This window comes from Sceloporus occidentalis, unplaced genomic scaffold, assembly GCF_023333645.1.
Source record: "Sceloporus occidentalis isolate IW3139 unplaced genomic scaffold, rSceOcc1.0.p SCAF_6, whole genome shotgun sequence".
Classification (NCBI taxonomy): Eukaryota; Metazoa; Chordata; class Lepidosauria; order Squamata; family Phrynosomatidae; genus Sceloporus; species Sceloporus occidentalis.
Genome location: NW_028316986.1, coordinates 25,513,848 through 25,537,712, shown reverse-complemented (window position 1 = coordinate 25,537,712; position 23,865 = coordinate 25,513,848). Strand labels below are relative to the sequence as shown.

General features: G+C 40.3%; 1 protein-coding gene and 1 long non-coding RNA gene across 3 annotated transcripts in view; one reads left to right on the top strand and one right to left on the bottom strand.

Annotated features, from left to right (window-relative positions):
• Nucleotides 1–13,769, top strand: part of EPAS1 (endothelial PAS domain protein 1) — a 160,381-nt gene extending 146,612 nt beyond the window's left edge. For both annotated transcript variants that reach the window (XM_089529147.1, XM_089529145.1), the window contains exons 13-16: nt 2,741–2,864; nt 2,988–3,111; nt 5,463–5,645; nt 7,439–13,769. In XM_089529147.1, coding sequence (XP_089385273.1) covers nt 2,741–2,864; nt 2,988–3,111; nt 5,463–5,645; nt 7,439–7,590 — 583 coding nt within the window. In that variant the 3' untranslated portion in view covers nt 7,591–13,769. The remainder of the gene's footprint in view (nt 1–2,740; nt 2,865–2,987; nt 3,112–5,462; nt 5,646–7,438) is intronic.
• LOC149310538 (uncharacterized) overlaps nt 1–23,865 on the bottom strand; it is a 54,015-nt gene that overhangs the window by 6,355 nt on the left and 23,795 nt on the right. The window lies entirely within an intron of this gene.

The following is a 23,865-nucleotide window of genomic DNA, read 5'->3' as shown; positions in this document are numbered from 1 at the left end:
ACCTTCCTTCAAGGAGTACAATCAATTTTTAAAAAAATATAACAAAGAGAGTCATAAATGACCCTGTTGAGATGATCAGGCAAGGCTATCCTTTTTTTCACAGTCACCTCGGAAGCAAGTGGTCGAATCAAAAAATGGGAACAGTAACCACAATATACTTTATGGTCGCAGAAGTAGAAACCTCATGAGGAAGTGTTTATTCTCCCATAAAAGTGGAAGGTTGCCAGCAGAAGTCTTAGTCAAAATTTCTGGAGGAGATCACCTTTGGGTTAGCAATTGCCCCCTCATTCAGCAGAATGTGACATTAAATATGACTTTGGATTTTTGCTCATTATGGGCATAATTAAATCTGGAAGAATATGCTTGTACATATCTACATCTTGTATATGCATCTTCTGATATTTAAGAATGAACAGAACTTCCTCCTACATACTTCTTTCCACTCGAAATAAAGGGTGCCTTGAAGTGGGAGGATAGAGATTCCTTCTAATTTTAGAGTAATATATGCAGTCTGTGGGCTTTTAAATCTTTTTCCCTGTTTTTAAACTTTCTTAAAGGCTTTTCCAAGTAGTCCGGAGGCCCAGATGCTTCCACACAATTTCAAAATATGATCAGAATGTCCATGGAAATATATTCTCTTTTATTAGTTATACTGATATCCCACCTTTCCTCCAGCAAGCTAAAAAGCAGCATACTTTTGCATCCTTACTCTGTTCTCACCACCTTCTGGAGTAGGTCAGGCAAAGACAGTATGATTGGCCCATATGGCTCAATGGGGATTTGAAATTGGATCTCAGAAGCCCTAGTCCAATGGTCTAGTCAGTTTAAACACACTGGCTCTCTGAAATGAAGCTACATGATGACATGGGTTTGCATAGGAAAACAATAAGGCTTCCCCCATGCAATGGAAAAATAGGGAAAAATAAACAAAAAGCCTTCGGATCTCCTCATATTACTGTAAACTTATAAAGAAACCTTACAGCTGGAGAATTACTCCTCCCAAGCATCCACTGCCCTTTGGGCTGATCTTCTGTGGGTTTTTAATCCCTTTCCCCATCTGAACCCTTCAGAGTTTGAAGGAAATATAATGATGAAACCAGTTAATAATGATAATAAATTACAACAGAAGTGTTGGCATTTATTTTTCTTTACTGCTGCAGTAACATTTGAGTGGTCTGAGGCATTTGGGTCAGTCCAGTCATATGGATGCTTATCATCCATTTAGTGGCAGTCCTACGGGAAGGAACCACATGATTGGCATCATCCAAGGGGTTCCAACCTTTGAAAAGATGACACAGTTGACAAAAGTGCCCCTGTATTGCCACGTAGTCTCACATGACAAATGAGCCCCATGAAAAACTGAATGCTTCTGTTGATATAACTCTTCTAATAACAATGGGGCCAGTGCCAATAACATAGGGCAGTGAGTTGTCTATTAGACAAAGGATCAACAGTGCAGTGGCAATAGATACAAAATAGATGTTTTCTGTGGGAAACAGCTGTGGAACACAGAAATGATGAAATATTGTCATTCCAAGCACTTTACTTATACAGTGGAGCCTTTCTTTACATGGGGAGTCTGTTCTGGATCCCCGGTGTAAGGCAAATTCTGCATAGGCTCGAGCCCCATTCAATAGCTCATGCTCGTGGTGGCGCGGCGCACGTGCACCACGGGTGGGCGCACCATTCATTCAACTGCAGTGCGACTTCTGTGTAAACCAGAAGCCATATATGGTGCACTTGCGTATGGAGCAGGCGCACTGTATCTTCAAAGTAGCAGTTCCCAACCTGTTCTCCGTGGAGCCCTTAGGGCTCTGTGTGCACTTCCCAGATGCTCCGTGGCCACGCCAGGAAAATGAAGAAATAAAAATTGAATGAAATTAAAGAATAAGAAACAAAATGTAACACTACTCTTAAACACGATTAATTTGTAAGACATAGGGTAGGCTCCACGAGTCAAAAAGATTGGGACTATACCTCCCCTTCTACTTTCTGCTAAGACATTTTATGGAATCAGATAGTTAATAAGAGTTAATATTTCATCAGTTGTATATCCTAAAACTGTACTCTACAATCAGTAAATTTTATTCCAAGAAAAACATTTCTGATCTTTCTACCAGTGGTATTGTTGTTGTGTGCCTTCAAGTCATTTCTGACTTATGGCAACCCTATGGCAACTCTATCACAGGGTTTTCTTGGTAAGTACCTTCAGAGAGGTTTGCCATTGTCATTCCCTAAGACAGAGAGTATGACTTGCCCAAGGTGTCCCAGTGGCTTTCCATGGCCAAGCCAAGATTCAAACCTGGTCTCCCAGTGTCCTAGTCAAATGCTCAAACTACTACACCACACTAGCTCTCTATACCATTGCTCTAGAACTGTGTAAATAAAGAACAGACTTCTGTTGGTCAGCATTTCTCAGTGTGTTGGTTTGACATCAATCTTGCTCAGATGAAAACCTGTTCTCCAAAAATGTTTTTTAAGCTACAGTGGACCCTTGTTATACGCTTGGGTTTGGTTCCAAGATCCCCCGTCTATAACAAAATCCGTGTATGCTCAAGTCCCATTAAATATAATGACAAAGCAAAATGGTGTCCCTAATAAAAAATGGAACATCAAGGTAAATTTATACTTTTTTGGAACATTTTCAAACCGTGTATGCTTGAATCCGTGTATAAAAAATCCGTGTATAAGAAGGGCCGACTGTATTTAAATTTTAAAAAGAATGGTTTTGTTTTGACAGAACACTGGAGAGCTTTGGACAGCGGGGCATAGATATAAACCCTGCACGAATTGCTCTCACCAACAGCTTGAAGCTGAAGCGGCAGCTGGACTATGAAGAACAAGCTTTTCAGCACCTGAATGGGGTAATCAATCCTTCACAATGGCTGTAATTTGCCTTAGATGATATTAAAAACAAAAAGAAGACAAATCAGTATTCATTTCTTGATTTGCTTATGCCTTCTCCACTTTCCCCTTCTTTCTTATAGCCACAAGGAGATACATCTGACATTAATCCGACACACTTAATGTGGAAAAGGATGAAAATTCTCAGAGGTGAAAACTGTGCACTGCTCACAGAAAAGAAGTCTCTCAGCACAAGTGTCCTTAATGGTGAGACTTTAGGAAAACTGCACTATTTAAATAAAGCTTGAGTCTCCCTTATTTGGAATTCTAAAATTCAAAATGCTCCAAAACTCAAAACTTTTTTCATGGATGGCTAAGATAATTATACCTCCGCTTTCTAATGGTTAATTGTACACAAACTTTGTTTCATGTACAAAATTATGTAAAACATTGTATAAATTACTTTCAGGCTATGTGCATAAGGTGTATATGGAAAACAAATGGATTTTGTGTTTAGACTTGGGCCCCATCTCCAAGATAGATCATTATGTATGTATATGCAAATACAGGTATTCCAAAATTTAAAAAAATCTAAAATAAAAAAGATTGGTCCCATGCATTTCAGATAACCATCCAGCCAAATGTATAAACTGTCTCCATTGAGGGGCATTTGTGTTTGTTAGTAAGCTGAAAACATAAGCAAAAAGCACTTGCTTCAGTGCTCCACACATAAAATAATATCTTCCCCTGACAACCCACATATAGGCCAGGATCCTATTGAATTCTTGTACACAGGTATGTTATCTTGCACATAGTGTTGTTGTTTTAAGATCATGGATGTAGTCACTTCATGAGTGCATAAAGTAGAGTTCTACAGATTTAACCATTTCACATGAGCTTAAAGCCTGTTGTTGGTCTTATTAGAGTAGAGCCATTAAATCAACTGGATTTTATGTATGTGTTATCTCACCATTCAGCAATTGATTCAGAAGGTCTGCTCTAGAGGGTGGATAGGGGGGTGGGGGACTTGGTTGTTTATTACTTTGTATTTTTAAACTCTGTTGTTACTCACCTCGATTCCCCAAAAGGGTAGAGGCAGGATATAAAATATTATTATTATTATTATTATTATTATTATTATTATTATTATTATTATTATTGCCACCAGGCTTCCAGCCATCCTATTGCACATTCTTGGATGGAGCATAAATATTCATCAACACCTTCAACGTACCATTTTATTCACTGAATTGCAGAAACAGCTACTATGCAAAGGGATCTTGTAGCATCTTTGAGACTAACTGAAATAAAGAAGCTGGTAGCATGAGCTTTCATAGACTTGAGTCTACTTCTTCAGATGCATAAGGTGGAGGGAAGAGTCCTTCACCATGGGTTGGATGTAGGAAGTAGGCTTAAGTCTATGAAAGTTCATGATATCAGTTTCTTTCAGTTAGTCTCAAAGGTGCTACAAGATCCCTTTTCATACTGATTTTCCAGACTAACCCAGCTGTGTCTTTGAATTCTACCATCATGGAAAGAAACAGCCACTGAGCATTCCCTATTACAAAATGGGGCAATAATCAGACTCATTGAGTAGCACAGTTCTGCTGAAAGTGGTGGTCCCTGGACTGGTGCTGATCCACAGAGAGTTTCCAGGAAAGAAACAGTCGTAGCCAGTGGATACAAATATGGTTCTGGTCCATGACACATTGGGGGGAAAGTTTCTGGGCCCCACATCAGATGGCCTGAGGGGAACTGGCTAGCATAACCACCATATACCTACATGAATGTCAATGTATATCTCATGATGAAGGATCAGCCTTAATGTGAATGTGTAGAGGCCTCTTTCTTGCATACATTCCATCTTAACAGTAAATATAATACCCAAATAGGGTTTGTGGATGAAGTATAAATTTACTGTGTCTCTCTACATCGCAACAGCAAATTATGGACTGATATCCACAAGCAAGCCAGCTGCATCATGTTGTGCTGGGCAACATATGGCCTTCCAGTTGTGGCTGGACTTCAACTCCAAAGTTTTGCACCACTGGTTATGCTAGTTTATACGATGTGGGTTTTGTCAAACAAGATCAACAGTGCACATATTATTTGCCCCTGATGTAGTGTCCATTTGCAGTCACTTCCCATTCAGTCTTCCCCAACGTAGGAAGCCATTCATTAAGTTCAATTCATCATTTTTCAGAGTGCAGCCTTAGAAAATCATGCCAGAAAAGCCTCAGGCTTGGGTGGGAAAACCTTCCAAGAAAAATGTGCGTAAATATGAGAAAAGCTGTGAGGAGTCAGACCAAAGTTGATAAAATTTAGCATTCTGCTTCTGGCAGTGAACAGCCAGATATTTGTATGCAAAGGGATCTTGTAGCACTTTTAAAACTAACTGTGTAGAAAAAGTTGTAGCATAAGCATCTGAGGAAGTAGACCAAGTCTATGAAAGTTTATGCTACAACTTCTTCTACAGATTTACTCTCGGAGGTGCTACAAGATCCCTTTACAAATTGATATTCCAGACTAATTATCAAGCCAGATATTTGTTTTTTAACTTTGCTCTTTCTTTCTTTCTTTCTTTCTTTCTTTCTTTCTTTCTTTCTTTTTCTTTGTAGATGAATTTCTTTGTAACCCTCAAAGAGGCTCAGGCCAATCAGTGAATATGGTGCAACAGCAACCGCAGCATCCTCCACCCTCCTCTGGCAGCTCTGCTAACAACCCCAAAGCTGTTTTCTCCCCTCACTTTTACAATCCCCCTTATCAGGACTTCAGTGTGCCTCCAGCTCATAGGATGTCAGGTAAGGATGATGGCAGACTATAAAGCTAACTTGGAGAGAGATGAGGTTCCTTTAAAGAACTTTAGTGGCTGTGCACGCTTGGAGCTACTCTGCTCACAAGTGTATTATGCAAATTGCTGAGGATATTTGCACATTTGCATCAATGGTTAATTATCTAAACTTTCCTGTGAAAATTTGCACATTTCTGCAAATTTCCATGGATACATGAATAAAAACTGTGAACCCCACTCCCAGTAAAAAGTCCAAACTCCTTAAATTGCATTTGACTGGATTGCCTTCTGTTAGGCTGGAATGAAGAGTACAGTTGGTCCTCCATATCCACAAATTCTTTATGCATGGATTTAAGTATCTACAACTTGAAAAATGTTTTTTAAAAAATACAATGAAACCTTGATTTTGCCAGTTTGCATAAGGGACACAATTTTACTATCCATTGTATTTAATGGAACTTGAATATCCATGGAAGTTTGGTACCCACAGGAGGTCCTGGAACCAAACCCTAGCAGGTACCAAGAGCCCACTGTATTTTAATTGTGTAGACAATTGCTTGGCTGTGCCAATGGTACCAACAATTTTATGGGTGCACACTTAACCGTTGTGTGCATGATTTTGATTTTAAAAATGGTAACTTCACTTCTTTTCCCATACAACCTCATATTTTTATTACTATGGTGTGAAGCTCTAAACTGCAGAGGAATAATACCTTGTGAGTTAAGGGTTGCCTTGTGCTGCTGCTTCATGTTGTTCTGTGGATGTTGAGGTGAGAGGGAGATAGATGAAATATACAGATATATTTCATTTTTAAAAAAAAAAAAGAAATAACTTTATCTGTTTTGTTACTTTGGATAATAATGTGCATTGTTGCTTTTTAAAATTCTAATCATAATGGCAACTTTGTGGAAGTGTTTTTGATCTATAACTGGAAATAAATATTTAAAACTCAGAAACATAGCTGTGTTAGTATGGAATATGTGTATGGGAAAGGATCTTGTAGCATCTTTGACACTAACTGTATGAATAAAGTTGCAGCATAAACTTTTGCATGCGAGGAAGTAGAGCAAATCTATGAGCCTTATTGCACTAGATGAATCCCACTCAGAAACAGGATTTTAGAATTAGGAAAAAAATGTAAATGCCAGATGATTTTTAGACATGTTTCTCTCAAACAGAACTAACACAAAAATAAAGCGAACGGAAATTCCCAAAAGTAAAAAGGTGTCGTTTATGTCCACTTTCTGTTCGCTTTATTTTCGTGTTATTTTTATTTGTGAGAAACGTCATCTGAAAAACCTCCCACATTTGTGGGTTTTTTCCCTACTTTTAAATCCAGTTTCTGAGCAGGATTCATCTAGTGTAAAAAGGTCCTATGAAAGCTTATGCTACAACTTTTTTCACACAGTCTCAAAAGGTGCTGCAAGGTCCCTTTGCATATAAATTTTTAAAAGTAACTTTCTAGGCTCTAAATAAACTCATAGGAAAGATCCATGCCACAATGACAATTGAAAGGGGGGCTTTATTCCCATCCCTGTAAAAGGACCTTGCATCTATTTTTATCTAGCAAAACAGCAGCTCATAATTAATGGAAATTCCTTCCCAATGCAAAGAGCAGGTATACAGGGTGAGCCATTCTGAAAAGGGACCACAATGAGGGCAAAGAGCTAATAAAGCTCTCTTCCTATGTAGTTGTTCTGATCTGGATCAACTAGGAGGTTTGTACTAGTTGTAAACTGCCTTTAAAGACTTTGCTGCCGAAGATAAATTTAAGCTTTAATATCTGAATCTTCTTATTTCAGGAATGACAAGTCGTCTGCTTGGCTCATCATTTGAACCCTATTTGTTGCCGGAATTGACCCGATATGACTGTGAGGTTAATGTCCCGATGGTGGGCAGTTCAACGCTTCTGCAAGGAAGTGACTTGCTTCGAGCTCTTGACCAAGCGACCTGAGTGAAGTCTGCAGCATTCCCTGGCCTATACTGTTCAAAACAGCTGCAGTTTTAAAATCTATTTTTGCAAGTAGACAATTTCTAATACTGATTACACTTTTACAAGATTTTACTTATCTATTGAACTTGTCCACATTACCAAATAGTGGCCTTTCTGTGGAAGTTACTCACTTTTCTTATTCGTATTAAAAGAAATATGCATCTACTGTATTTCTCCTTCTATTTCGGTAAAGCGTTTCTTAGAAAAATTTATATTATATGATTCCCCTTGTGTGTAATTTATATGAAACTTCCTAAGTATTCATGCTAATAAAAAAAAGCTATGGTGTGCTAATGCCTCTATGTAATACTTTGGCTCCATTTATTGCAAAGATTTTTTATTTTATTTTATTTTTGCCAAAGATGAGTGAGATGAAACAGTCTTTTGCCTAATGGCTGTCAGCAGTGGTGTATTCTGAGAAAATATACACATTGCTTGGCCCTAGTGCCTCTGAGTTTTCTTGCAGAAAAAAATGTAGCAGATGATTTAAAAAGCAACAAAGCTTTCTGAGTCATTCATTCCCTCCGTCCATCCCCCCTTTCTTTTTCTTATCCTGCAACATGCCAAGAATTATGGTTATGTTGGATGGATTCTGTTCAAATTATAGCCTTTGCATCCCAATTGGGTCACAAATCTCAAATCTTGTCCTGTATAAATTTAACTCAACAGCACAGGTTGCAACCAGCAGTTTAGTATATTTTTTAAAAAATAGAATGGACCATGAAGCAAGTGTGAGATCTGAACAATGTGCTCCAACATTCTCTGTGACATGATTTTAGGGTGTACCTTGCAAATTGTGCACTGTGCTGTCTGGTTTAACATATGTCTTGTGCTGGTCAGGATTTGAGGACTGGTGAGTTTTTTATTCTTGGCTGCAGAAGAACCAAAGCTGCCAGGTAAATAACTGCTGATTGGATTTTAGCAATGTCAAGGTGCCTTCCCTGCTAGACTATATCCAGCTCCCAACATCTCAGTGTTCTTTTAAAACTGATGGAATAGTTGCTGCCATTTTACATTTAGAGCATGATACTGCAAAGTAATCTAGAAAGTAGACAAGCCTTCTCAGTTAGGTCAGTGTCATCCTCCCAAAATCTCTTTGATGAAGTCAGGAATCTAAGTGTGACTCATATTCAGGAACAGAGAACAGTGGAAAAAATTATTACACAGTTAGAAGGAAAGGAGATTCAGCCCTTCTGTCTGTTTTAATAATCTTTTTCTTAAAATTAATTACTCAAAAGTATAACTGATCCTTTGATACTTTTCTCCAGGTTAAATGTTTATATTGGTACTTTGTCATACCTGTTAAGGCTTGGTTGCTATATCATGTAGTCTCTGTAGGAACTGCTTTTATGATGCTGTTTCTGACATTGTGAGATTTGTCCAAAGGCTATTACTAACCTTATTGGTGTTGTGTGCCTTCAAGTTGTTTCTGACTTATGGTGACCCTAAGGCCTATCATGGGTTTTTCCTGGCAAGAGTTGTTCAGAAGAGGTTTGGCTTTGCCTTCCCTTGAGCATGTGACTTGCCCAGGATCACTCATGGATTTCATGGCCAAGATGGGAATCAAACCCTGGCCTCCAGAGTCATAGTCCAGCACTCAAACCACTATGCCATGTTGGCTCTCTATTACTAATATTGCTAATTAATTGCCTGTTAAGTTGCATTCCCACCCCTGCCCCCAGACAGTTATAGCCACATTCCTGCACTACTGAATTTTGCTAAGGAATAAATTTAAATATATTTGCTTGCCCTCTTACTAGACTGGGGGGAAATCTAATTTTAATATTGGTCTTTTTTTAGCTTAGTTTTCATTTGCTAATAGTCTTTTTGAGTGCAAATAGCCTTTCAGTACATCATTAGAAGCGCAATCTGAACTTTCAGAAACACTATAGAAACAGTGTTGGTGCTCAGGAATTCAGTTCAATGGAAGAAGTGCATTTTACTCCATGCACTATTGCTTGTCTTTGCTAGGCAGACAGGCATACTCATTTATTCAAATTTACATAGCTCCAGGACTTGTGGGGGTGCAAATTTTAAAATATTTATTAAAGCTTAGCTTCAATGGGAGGGGCAGGATTGTAAGGGGCAAATTCAGAGCATGGGTTCCCAAATATGGAAATTTTATTTAGGTATTGCTATGTTTCCAATGAAAAATCATTTCCCATTTCTGAAAAATAATTATAATAGCAGTCATAGCTGTGTTTGTTCTATCTATTATGGGAAACACAAAAGAAGATACAGTAGTTACATTTTAGCTACTAGGCAAGGGTATGAAGCATGCTGCCTGTCAGATATGTTGGACTGCAACTCCCAGCATTTGTCACCATTGGATATTCCAGCTGGGGCTGCTGGAAACTGCAGTCTAATGATTTCTAGAGGGCTGTATGATTGCCACGTCAGTGTAGGGAAAGTTAATGAACAAATCAATTAATTATTACTAGTTTCCTTCCTAGGACTGCAAATCCTATTTACCCAGATCGTTTCCTAGTGCATATCAGAATAGAATTATAGAAGTCAGTGTGCTGTCTTGTGAATTAGAGCATTTTCTCTTTTATGCCCACTACTGGTGACAGTTATAATCCAAGAAATGTTACTTGCACTTATGAACCATTTAAATCAAGAGGTGATATAGCCAGCCTTCTCCAACCTGGTAATCTCCAGCTATATGGGATTGGAGATGTTGGCTGGTGATCATAGTGGGAGTTCTAGACTCATCTAAAGATGCCAGGTTGAGGAAGGCTGGATCACCGTAAGACTTGAGCACAATTGCCTTTCCTGTGGTGGCCTCAGGCCTACACATAATTTGTATTACAATACATACCTTAGTCTTTCAAGATGCTATTTGCCTCCATAACCCACAGCAGCAAAAATGACAAATTCTCAGACTAATACTCGTGGACTGGGAAGGTTGACTTCTGTGAAGCTATGCCAGAGTAATGTGTGTTCCACAATGTATTTAATAAATTCATGCATTAATGGGCTTCCATAGCCAACCGACTAGGACATGCAGATCCGCATGCATGTCTCTTTGCAAAAATGGAAGGTTATATTAGTACTAATAGGGAGATTTCTGGAGGAAGGAAGCTTTAGAGTTTATCTGCACTTTAGAGCATTAGTGCAGCATTGAGAATCATTCAGGTCCTCAAATCGTATAGGACTGCAATTCTCCGTGTACCTTACTATGCTGGCTAGGGTTGACGGCAGTTGCAGTCCAGTAGCATCTGGAAGACCACATGATTTCTATTCCTCTATTGGGGCTAGAGCTTGTAAATGTTAATTTTGAGACTACAACTCCTAAAATTTTCCATCCACCATGGTAATGGTCTGGTTTACTGGAAGGTGCAGATCGACACACATCCCTTTGCAAAATTAGAAGATGATTTAGTTGCAAACAGGGAGCTTCCAAATAGTAAAAAAGCCTCGTCCGTTATTCATTAGAACCACAACTTTGAAATGGGGAAGGGAAGGGTTGGACTATAAGTCTTACTGGCTTCATGTGTTGAAGCCACTGATTCAGTTTGATCATTTGGATACTTCATTCCCCATAGCTGGAAATGATCCAGCCAAAATGAAGCACTCAGAATTCAAACTGATTTAAGAAACAGCATGTTAAGGCACTGCTTAAACCTTTCCCTTTGAAAATTAAAGAGAATGGAGCTCTTCGGGAATGGTTTGTGCCTTCTCTTTAAATAGAAAGGAGATGTAATTCCAGGGAGAGCTACTCATAAAAGCTATGATTTCAGGAAAGATCTGTGAGCAGAAGTGCTCAAGAATCTAGTATGCTCAGAAATCTTTCTCTCAAAATCCATAGCATGCTTTTATTTGTTTGTATTCTGATGTAACAGTTTTCATGATGGTAGGAGTGGTGGATGAAGTTAAAAATAGGAATAGATTTAATGTTCGCATTCTGGAATCCTTTTCAGCCCAGCGTCCAAAACTTTGCACTTAGAAAACATTTGTGGTTCCTGAATGAGATCTTCTGTAGCTTCCCAACAGCCCACATAATTTGTACCAATTAGGACAACGCTTTCCAAAGAGGATGTTTGAATAGCATCCTAATTCCTATTGTTAGTCCTAAATAAAATAGACACATTGAATCAGTTGGATTTATCTATGGGTTGACTCACCACTCAGCAATTGATTTAATAGGTAGATCTAATCTATTTAGGATTAATCAACAGGAACAAATACACCTCTGTGCAGGGAATACAGCCAGGGTTTGTGAAGAATTAATACAGTAATCTACTTGTACCATATGCAACAAACTTCAGGAATGGTCTATGGGAAGGTTGTAGCAATCATGCTTTCAGAATTAGGAGCCACTGCACTGACTGTGTACTTCTAGCTGTTTTTTAAAGTGATATATCAGATATATCTTTATATTGTCTTGTGTGTCTTCAGTCATTCTGACTTACAGTGAGTATAAGGGGATCTACTCTGTTTTTTCTTGGCAAGATTTGTTCAGATGGGAGTTGTCATTGCCTTCCTTTATGGAAGAGAGACTGTGACTTGCTCAAGGTCAGCCAGTGACCATGTTCAAGTGGGATTTTCCATCTGAGCAGGAATTTGAACCCTGATCTTCCAGAGCCCTAGTCCAACACTCAAACCTCTACCCATGATGGATTTCATATCTTTATATATCTCTATATAAATACTTTCAGATACGGCGTAGGAGGAGAAAAGTAGATTGTTTTCTACAGTGAACACATTTTAAAAAAATGTTAGGACCTGTGGTGTGTTAAGGCAGGGATAGGGAACAATAACAGAGTAAGGGGCAGATTTTCCTACCTGCACTGTTCAGGAGATTGATATCCAGGGCATAGTCAGACAACCTGGTGTTATTGGGTCTTTGGTGGAAGAGCAGGATGGAAGTTTTCCACCAAATGCTTTGAGCAGAAAAGCAAGCTTTGCTCTCACTGGATACTTCAAAAGCCCCAGAAGCATCAACTGACAACTCTTTATTTCCATTCCTTACCCTCCTTCCTCTGAAGAAGGACCAATATAGTCCAACTAGTAGTTCTAGAAACATAGCCTGGGATCAGGAAAAAGAGATTCCCAGCCCTAATTGGAAATTGGAACTTACTAGGAACACAGGAGGTTGCAGTGGACCATTGGTTATCAAACTTTGGTCTTCCAGGTGTTTGGGATTTCAACTCCCAGAAACCCTAACCAGATTGTTCAACAGTCAGGAAATATTTGGGTGTGTGTGTGTGTGTGTGAAATCCAGAACATCTGGAGGATGAAAGACTGGGAACCAATATTATCAACTGGCAGCAGCAGCTCTACAGAGTTTGAAACAGAATTCTTTCCTAGACCTACCTGAAGATCTTTGGTATTCTCTAGTGGCCTCCCATGTGAGTATTAACTAGGCCTGACCCTGCTTCTCAAACCAGAGGAGATCAGTGTTTAGAAGGATGGTATGGTGGTCCTCTGTTGTTGTTTTTTAAATGAGAGACACAATCCAGCCAGTGTTAAGCACATATGAATGTGGCAAACAGATATTTGCAAATGCGTATCATAGCCACCCCTGTAAAAAAAAAAAAAAAAGGCCACAGTTGACTCCAAGCTTCCTGTTGACTGTATCCAGTTGATGGTGAATCAAGAGTTTGTTCTGGGTTTAAAAGAAAAATGGATCAATTGACCATTCAAAGTGTTTGATTTTGGCTAGGTCGTGCCTTGAACTAACTTGATAATCTTCTAGCCAAGCTTTAGAAAGGAAACTGGAGTTTAAAATGTCAGCTTTAGCCTACCATCTGCAAGCAGTTTGCTCAAAAGCAATTCCATTGATTTCCAGTTGCTTCTCTAGAGTAAGTAGCCTGTGACTGCAGCAGACCAGATGTGACTGTGGTCATGGTTGTGTACTTGAAGGCTTAATGACACTTAAATATTGCTATTTTATTTGTATTCTCTATTTGTAGTTTCAGTGTTAAGATGTACCCTAACCACTTACTAAAACACACTGGGGAGGGGAATGGGGGTTAAAAATTGTTAAAAATATTAAACATAATTATTATAATTATTTCATGCTCTTTATATTGTTCAATTTCTTATTGATAATCTTGTAACTCTATGGGAACTTTTAACTTGATAAAGAAATGTATTTTGACACTGATACCTTATTAAAGTATACTGATCCTTAAGTGTCTTTTGACTCTTGTTTCTGGCAAAAAAAGTACTGTTACTTATATGTATCATTGTAAAACAAAAGTATTTATTAAATTATTTATAGAAAATAAAAGATTTGCACTGATCTTTACATTCATGGAACAAGAGAAATGGCCCATCTTTGAAAACAAATTACAAGAAGACTACACAGAAGAGGAAGATGATAAGAACTACTTAATCATCAATAATGTTTTACATCAGCTACTTAGTTATATTTGCCTAACTAGGTACCATCTCCTGGCCCAGTCCTCCCTGCCAGTCCACCTTAAGGACTCTAAGCAGAAATTGGGTGTAGGAGATCTGCCAGTTTGGGTGCCAGGAGAGTGATGTTTCCAATACTCTCTTGCCAGCAAATGAAGGCTGCAGAAGTCAGAAACGAGACCCCTGTCACAAGTCCTTGTTGCAGCCTTGTTCCGGGCAGAAGGAGGTTGAAAATGTCATCCTCCTGTGCCCCATCTCCTTCATCTGATCCAGCTCTTCGCTTTTAATGTGGACTGAGGGGCATTTGTGTAGTTTACAATAAGAGTGCATAGTCTCGCCAAATACAGAGCAGTTACAGATTCATAACTCTAGGGTTGCATGTACTCTGCAGTTTGACAGCAATTTAACTGCCATGGCGTAATTCTATATAATTCTGGAATATGTAGTTTTGCAAGATATTTAGCTTTCTCAGAAAGCTCTAGTGCCACAACAAACTACAAATCCCAAGATTCCATAGAATGGATTCATGCCATTCTAAAGCATTGTCAAACTGCATTAATTCTGCAGTATGGCAGCAGCCTGGATTATGAATCCATAACTGCAGTACTGAATGCCAGCAACTCACAGTGGCTGCGACTGGTAAGTGGGGAGTGGGCGACTTTTACAGTCCTTAAATATTCCCAAAATTGGTGAATATTTGGGGATCATGAATATGAACCAGTCATGAATGAGTTACTCTATTTTATGCATTCATTAACTATGATAGTGAATTCATGCCAATCACATTGTGGCGATTATGTGTTTGTACTGTTTTCAATCTTGTAGGCCACTCTTGAGTTCTAGTTTTGGGGAAAGGGCAAGTTATAAATAAATATAGTAATAATATTGATGATGATGATGATGATGATGATGGACAGTGGATCTTCCACATTCATTGGTATTAGGGGCACAGGACACCCCCCCCCTTGAAAGTGGGAAAACTGCAAATTATACACACACACACCCCTACCTGAAAGAACACCTCTCTAGGTCCTACAGTGCAATTCTATGGTCAGGATCTGCCAGAGGTTGACCATACAATTGTTCTGGAGGACATACAAATGTCTAGAGAAGTGTTCTCTCTAGGTCCTCCCGCATGACAAAAGCTGGAGGTCCTAGAATTATTGGGGGTGGGGTTCATAGAGCATCCCAGTCCTTGCTTTAAACTTCCTTTTGATTTTCTGGATCTTGTGGAATAGGTCTTTTTTTCTTCCCTTTTTGTTGTTGTCTTCTATTTCTTTGCACTGGTCATTGTATTTTTTAAAATCATTTCGTACTAGCTGTTGTATTGTTGCTATTTCTTAGTGTGTTCCTATCCCCTTGTTTTTCTTTCCTTCTTTTCTTTATTGCTTGTAGCTCCTTCACTGGATGCAGCCGCTGACTGTTAAGATGGGAAAGTTATATAGTCTTAGGACTTTTTCACACGGGGGGAAATCGGGGGATTCAAAAGGCATTATCCAGGGAAAGTCGCACAATCGCTGCTAAGATTATCACATACATTGCGATTAGAGAGGGCTTATCCCTTTAATAACCAGTGAATATCCAGCAACAAATCATTCAGGGGATTTCCCAGTGAGTGCTTTGCTGCTGGTTATTCCCTGGTTATTCCTCTCTAATTGCGATTTCATGTGATAATCTTAGCCGTGATTGCACAATTTCCCCTGGATAATGCCTTTTGAATCCCCTGATAAAGTCCTTAAACTGGATCCACAGTGCAGAAATAATCCGGTTTAACACCACTTTTACTGTCATGGCTCAATGCTATGGAATTCTGGAACTTGTAGTTTGTTGTGGCACCAGAGCTTTGCTCCCAGAATTCCATGGCAATTAACGTCGTATCAAACTGGATAAGTTTTGCAATGTGTACGCAGCCTTAATAAAAAAATATGTTTTATTTATATACCGCTATTCCAAAGATCATAGCGGTGAACAGCAAGTAAGCTAATTAGCAAGTAAGCTAATTTGCCCCCAACAGTCTGGGTACTCATTTTAGCGACCTCGGAAGGATGCAAGCCTGAGTCGAGCTTGGGCCCTTTTGCTGGTCTTGAACTCGCAACCTTGTGGTCTTGAGTGAATGGCTGCAGTACAGGCATTTAACCACTGCGCCACCAGGGCTCCTTAGACTACTTAATCTAAGTGAATACAAACCAGTAATGGATTTGTAACTCTAGGTTATGAATCCATAGCTGCAATATTGAATTCCAGGCCCTAGATCCACAAATGGTGTGGGACTTGAAACAATTCAATGAAGAGTGAGCATATACCATGGCTCTGAGGCATGTCTGCCTAATTTGCTTCCACTCAACCTGAACAGGAACCTTCTGTAATGTTTTATCCCAGACTTTATTAATCCTCCGATTCCATAACCTTTCAGAGAATACTTCACATTGTTTAGAGTGGACCTTAGGTTTCTCAGTGTTTTACAATCATAACTCTCACTGCCAACAGATTTTGGGGAGGAGACATCTCTGCATTGTAATCCCCAAATTACACTATTAAAATTCCACTGTGTCAAAAATTTGATGTCAACACAATTTCCTTTATCTGTCCAGTAAACAGTGCATTCCTCTGTCTTCTAAAATGTTTTAAGAAATGGGTACACCCCCCTAGATACATGCAGAGCTAGTGTGTCTATTTCTCTGACATTCCCAACAATCTGCATGATTGGGACCAAATTCAGTATTGTGTTTATATATCTATCATAGTTTTATCCTGCCCTTCCTCAAGCTCAGTGTGGCACACACAGGCATGTTAAGCCATGCTGCCAGTATTTTGAAGTTATTAATAGCTTTCAGTAGCAAACTGCCGGTATGTAACGTTACCTGTTTTCACCTCTGGAGTTGCACAGCATTTGGTAACAATGAACTACCTTGGTGCAAGATTTAGTGTCACCCTTTTGGCAGATATGTTGTGAGTCATGGCTTGTTTTTTCTTGCACAGCTTCTTATTTTAAAAAATAAAAGATAAAACCTTTCCGTAACTATAGAAAGGGTGTGTGTGGACCAGCAATCAGAAAAATGTGTTCATATTATATGAATTAAAAAACAACTCAAATTAGAAATGTAACACACACACACACACACACACAAATATAATGCAATTTTGAGGGCATTTTCCTAGGATCCATCTTACCGGATGCTTCAGCAAGATAAACCCTTTGAATGCTATCCAAGATTGCTGATGTTCCCATGTCACACGTGGTACATCAGGTGAATCAGTTTCTGGCTGTTTTGCCGCACCAGGGAAGCTGCCAGCAGCAAAGTGGGTGAACTTTTGGTCAGGGGAGGAACACAGTTGGCTGCTTCCCATTACGGTAATTGGTGCACTGTTTTCCGAGAGCCAGCCTAGCAATCGGTAAAGTCCATTCATGATCTCATTCCTCTAATTGCACGTCTGCTCTATTTTCTACGTGTTGCACACTTCCGCTCAGAAAAGAAAAAAACTATTTCCAAAGCAGGAGAGCAGCCATCTTTGGGAACAGAAAAGCAACATCAGTCATATTCACTTTTCCTTTCCTTCCTTCTTTCCTTCCTTTAACCCTCACAGCTGCTTTCTGCTTTCCCTCTGTGTTTGTATGCAAGTATTGTGACCTCACCCCAGGCCAACAGGGGTTTCTGTGATTCAGGACAGGGCAGGGGGGGATTGACTCATGGATCACCATTCCCCTACACTCTGTCCATTGTTCCCCTTCTCTGTCATAAGGGAGGTTGTTTACCACTTAAGAACCCCCTGCTGCAAAGCACCATGGGATGCTCTTCAACTCGCACAAGCCCCGCCGTGGATGAGATTGCATTAAAGTCACTTGCAGCATTACAAGGGACTTTGTCCAACTAAGGAAGCAATTTAAAAAATCAAACAGTTCCCAGAAGAAATCTCAAATGTGTCAAAATTACACACAACAGCTTACATTGATGATTTCCAAACTCTGGTCCTCCAGGTGTTTTGAACCTCAGCACCTAGGAGCCTCAGACATCTTGGCTAATGGTTGGGGTTCTGGGAGCCAAAGTGGAGGATCAGAGTTTGGGGATCACTGGCCTACATAAATCCCATTGCAAACCCTAAATAGATTAGACCTGCTGAATCAACTGGATTAATTTATGTGTTCACTCACCACTTAACAGTGGGTTCAATGAGTCTACCCTACCTATGGCTAACCAACAGGATTTCAACCAAAATGTGTTGGGATTGGCAGCCTAGGAAGCAAGGCAACCACATAACTGGAAAACATTGTGACCATTCAGTTTGAAGGTAGCCCACCACCCTATGCATTGTGGTCTACAAGAGGCCAACAATTATATATGCTGCCCAACTAGGCAGACAATATGGGATTGACTAGGGGTGAGGAATCGTTGGCCTTCCAGCTGTTTCGCTCTATATATTTCATTGTTGTTGTTGCTGTTTATGTTTATTATGTTTATTTATACTCCACCTTCCTCCCAGTACAGGGACTCAAGGTGGCTTCATCAACTCCATCCAGAATAATTTATGCTAAAAAGTGAAAGGCACTGTTCAAATCATATGGAGGGCCAACAACTCACCAACTCTGGCCTAGGCATAGTGAGCTCTCAACCACATGCAGTGATCTGTATTCAAATTGGTGCACATATTCTATACGGTATTTTCAGTGTTCAGGCTTTGATTGCTGGTATCAACATTTCAATAGACATGGCGGGGGAAGTGTTTTTGCTTCTGTTTCTTCAAATGCACTGAATCCAAGATGGCAGTTTACACTGCTATTGTCAACATAGAATTTTGTTAGATAATAATATGGGGATGGGGGGTTGGTAAAATTTTGTCTAGCAGCAGTCAAATATGAAGTTATTGAGTAAAGAGAAAAGTGAACTTCCTGGTGCTACTGCAGGGAAGGTCCCAAATACTTTGCCACTTGTTGGACTTCAGAGGATGGAGATAGAACGGCAAAGCCCTATCATCCACCTGACCAGCAATCTTTGAGTATGTGGTTTGTTTTTTTCCCCATTCATGCTTCCAGTGCTGAACTGTTATTGTCACCTCTTCTGGCAGGCTTATCCAGGTGATTTTTAAATTGTGAATTTTAAATGAGGATTGTTTTGATATGTGTACATCTTATTTGTCCTTTTAAACTGATGTGAGTTTTAACTGATGTTTTTGTCTGTTAATTGTTGTTGTTCCCTGCCTTGATTGCTGGGGAGGGCAAGCAAGAAATAATAATAATAATAATAATAATAATAATAATAATAATAATAGTAGTAATACCCCCCTTACTGGAGCCTATTTAGTAGCTATGTGGCAGACAGGTATAACACAGGTATAATCCTTTCCTTACTGGAAATAGCTGTACCTATTGGACAAGATTCACATGGGTACCTCTGCTGGATCCTACCACTTCTGCCAAAATGTGTGTCTCCCTTCCCTTCTGCAGTCCCCTGTGCATGGACTCTGTAAAAGATTTCATCCACTCTAAAACTTAGGGGAATGGGAACCTCCCTCCCACTGAATGATCTGGAAAACTGGACCACCAAGACTCCTATGCAGTTGAGCCTCCTGAGGCATTATCATTCAAAAGTGTACAGCACTAAGAGATATTAAGAGAACGGTTGTCATTGAACCCTCCCAGAAATTATAGAGGTTGCTTGCAATCTATGCAGTGCACATTTACTTTGGAATAAGCTACATAGAACACACAGAGATAATTTCTAAGTATACATTGTGCTTGTAAAAGCCTTAATTGTTGTTATGTGCCTTCAAGTCATATTTGACTTATGGCAACCCTAAGGCGAACCTATCAAGGGGTTTTCTGGGCTGAGAATGTGTGACTTGCCTAAAGTCACACAGTGGGTTTCCACGACCAAGTAGGATTCAAACCACTACGTCAATCTTGCTCTCTAAGGCTTCATAGGTAAAGATATTTCAGTGACAGTGGGTGGGAGAACAATTTCACCAATCTGCCTACCAATACTGGGCCTCTACACCTTAAAAACAGTGCCCAGAACCCTGTCCCTGTACAGCCTAAAAGCATGCTCCAAGGATACTTGAGGGACTGAAAGAAAGAGGAGTACCAATTCTGGTATAAGTATCATGATGAAGTACCCCATTGGACCCTGGCCATTGAATCTGGCTGTTGCTGACGATTGGTCATTTTGGCCAGATCATAGTTGTTACGAAATTAATAAAATTTGCAGATTTCCTCTGAATGTAACAGAAGCTTTTTAAGTTTTAATGTGTGTGAAGACACAACTTACAGATTCAACCATCCATTTTAATTAAAGACAAGAAAAGCTAAAGACAGCTTGAGTGTGGAGGAAGTAAAATTGAAAAAGTACAACCACACATTATTAGGGTCTGATAACTGAACCTTCACATCACTTCTGGGAATTGTAAAATAATCACAGAGAAGGATGGGGGGACATGGCATTGCTATAGGTAGATTTTTTGCAGAAGATCACAATCAGGGTGTCTTTTACTAGTGATGATCATATACAAAGTTGAATTTTCCCCCTTAGTTCTTTTTAAAATCTAAAATAAATCTAAAGAATTTGTCATGTATGCACTGACCAGTATGAATGAAACCATTGTATGGTGGACCCTTGGTATCCGCTGACGTTTGGTATCAAGGATCCACTGTGGACACCAAAATCTGTAGTTGCTCAAGTCCTGTTATATATAGTGGCATAGTAAAATTGTGCCTCTTACATAAAATGACAAAATCAAGATTTGCTTTTTGGATTCTTTCAAAAATATTTTCAAGCCTTGAATGCTGGAATCCATGGATGCAGAATCTGTGGATAGGAAGGACCAATTGCATTTCTGTTGGGGGAGGGTGGTGAAGAGGATCAGGAACAAATACATCAAATGCCTGCTTAGGACAGACCCCCATGTTCACAGGTCTCTTTGGTGCAAACACAGAAGTGAGCTGTAAAGTCGAAGGCTCTCATGGCCGGCATCCATAGTTTTTTGTGGGTTTTTCAGGCCATGTGGCCATGTTCCAGAAAAGTTTCTTCCTGACGTTTCGCCAGCATCTGTGGCTGGCATCTTCACAGAAGTGAGCCTTCTTAGTGGTTGCTCCCACACTGTAGAATTTCCTACTAGAAGAAATTAGGTTGGCTCCCTTTCTGCTCTCGTTCTGCCAGCAAGCAAAGATATTTCTGTTTGTTCAGATCTCTCACTGCTAACTGGCCATTTGATTGGAAGGTACTGTATTTCTATCATAATAAAAATAATAACCCCCCCCCCCCCAAAAAAAAAAAAAAGAATTCACGGTGCTGCCAACTCTCCGGAAAACGAGTGTTTACCTTACCATGTGATGAAATCCTAACTCTAATGCTAACATGAATCCTGGTTTACCATTACATCACAGGTCCATTTCAAGCTTGCAGTCCTGAGCAAACACATGAGTATGTTTTGCATTCGAATTGTGGAGGGCTAATAAGATTGTGTCTACTGAAGGATTTGCAGCTAGGGCAACCCCAAGTGGCTTAAAGACTGAGAGCGTCAGATCCACCTCAATGTCATGTTTCATCTTTTACGCTTCACTTCTACAATTATTTAATTGGACTAATGAGATCTGGTGTTAAGAAGCCCTTTTGTTTCTTTCTCAACTGTCCACCATTACCCCCGAAACCTAAACTGGATACCAAATGAGCTTTGTTTAGATTTTAGTTACTGAACTGACAACTCGCTGGTGATAAAAAAAAACAACAACCCTATATTTATTAGTCATGCTAGACTATATTTGCAAACATTGTGAGCAGCCATGAACACCAGGAGTGCCAAATTGACCCTGCAATCTATAACTGAGGTTATCATTATTTTAATAATAGCATTTGTGGTCCTATGTATGCAGAGAAGGAGGGGCTGGAGAGCAGCAGATTTGCAAATGAGATAATTAATATGATCAGGCAGCCTAAAAGCAATTTCCTGCAAATGAGAAGGAATTTGGTTGGGATCCAACCAAGAACTTTACAGTCCCATAGATTTAACTTAGAGAGAGCATTAAACATATGCCATTGAAATATTTAGGACACAGAAGTTCTTAATTTTGCTTCAAGCCTGGCCCGTCCCAATTTAAATGTGGCATAGTACAAGCCAGAGGAGGGATCTGAAATACAGTGGTCCCTCCACATTCACTGGAGTTAGGGCAGAGGACCAGAAAAACCACAAATAAAAAGTCACTATTCTTTTTACCTGAGGGAACACCTCTTTAGGAATCTTCTGGTTCTCCAGCACAACTCTGTGGTCAACTTCTGGCAGAGTTGCGCTGGAGGACCTAGAGATTCCTAGAGAGAACATACTAATCAAAAAAGCAAATAATAAGAGCTGTTTCAGCTCTCTCAGACTGGAAACAGATTTCAACTCCTAGAAACCTCCAGTCTTTTTGGGTGAAAACTCCACTATGTTGGGCTACCAAATTTTGGTCTACAAATACCCAGTTTTTTTAATTAAACACCCAGAATTGCCCAGCCAGCCACTTATCTGCTCATTGGTCAGAGTTTGGAGATATTACTTTTTGAACTACTATACAAAATGGTCACTTTTCCAGGCTCTAGTCTGGAAAATATTCAACTGTACGAGGAGCATAATATCACAGACATACTAAATAAAAAAATTACATGGAAATCAAGGTTTACAACCAGGAGATGTGTTCAGGATTATGTAAAATAGTGAGTTAACACAAACACTGTTACAAGGAAAAGTGACCACAAGGTAAAAAAGGAGGAGGGAAAGCCCTGGCAGCACTTCCTTAGGCTGCATCTGGACTGCAGAAATAATACAGTTTGACACTTCTTTAACTGTCAAAGCTCAGTGTTATGGAATTCTGGGATCTGTGGTCTGTTGTGGCACCAGAGCTTTTTGACAGAGATGGCTAAATATCTCCAAAATGCCTTATTGAGCATATATGTACAGCAGAACAGTGTGAAAAGGAGAGAGCAGTTAAATCTTTACTCATCAACTACCCCCCAGTAAAAAATGTCAATCTGCATGTTTGACCACCAAAATGGAAATGATGGAAAAAGTGAAAGCTGGGGGGGGGGGGGGAATCATCTCAGGATCAATTTTGAAAGCAGTGACATTACTTGGATGTGCAGGGGGTACAGAATGTACCGGGCAACACCCCAAAGGGGGGTGTCACCCAGTGGGGTGTCACATGGGGAAGAGGGCCTTGGAAGGCATGTGGGGGGGGGGGATGCTGACAAATCTGACATAGACTCAAGCCTGTGGTTGGGCTGCCTTCCAAGTCTGCTCCCCTGGAGGGGGGTTGCAGCATTATAGCTGGGGAGGGAGGGCAAGGCAGTTCCTCCCCCTTGCACTGGGTGGCACTAACCCTAGTGACACCACTGTTTGGAAGAAGTCCAGATCAAATTGGTTTTGTGTAATTATGCAAGACACCTGGCCTGGTTCTTCCATTTCATAGTTTAGAGAGAGAAAAAATTGCTGAAACATGTTAAACCAGGGGTAGGCAACCTTTTTGAGCTGGGGGCCGGGTTGCTGTCCCTCAGGCGACTGGGGGGCCGAAGACGGGGGTGGAGCTTCAACCCTCCGGGGCGGGGCCATGTGCTGGGGGGGAGCTTCAACCCTCTAGGGTGGGGCCACGTGCCGGGGGTGGAGCTTCCACCCTCTGGGGCAGGGCCATGTGCTGGGGGGTGGAGCTTCCACCCTCCAGGGGCAGGGCCGGAGCTTCCACCCTCCGGGGGCGAGGCCTCCCCATCTTTGCTGGCCCCTGACGGGGCCCCAGGCCCCATCAGAGACCGGCAAAAAAGCTGGGGGGGCCGCCAGTGCTGGAGGGCCCTCTGGAGGGCCCCAGCGATGGCACCGGGCCTCCCAGAGGCCCCCTGCCACCCTCGGAGCCCTCCT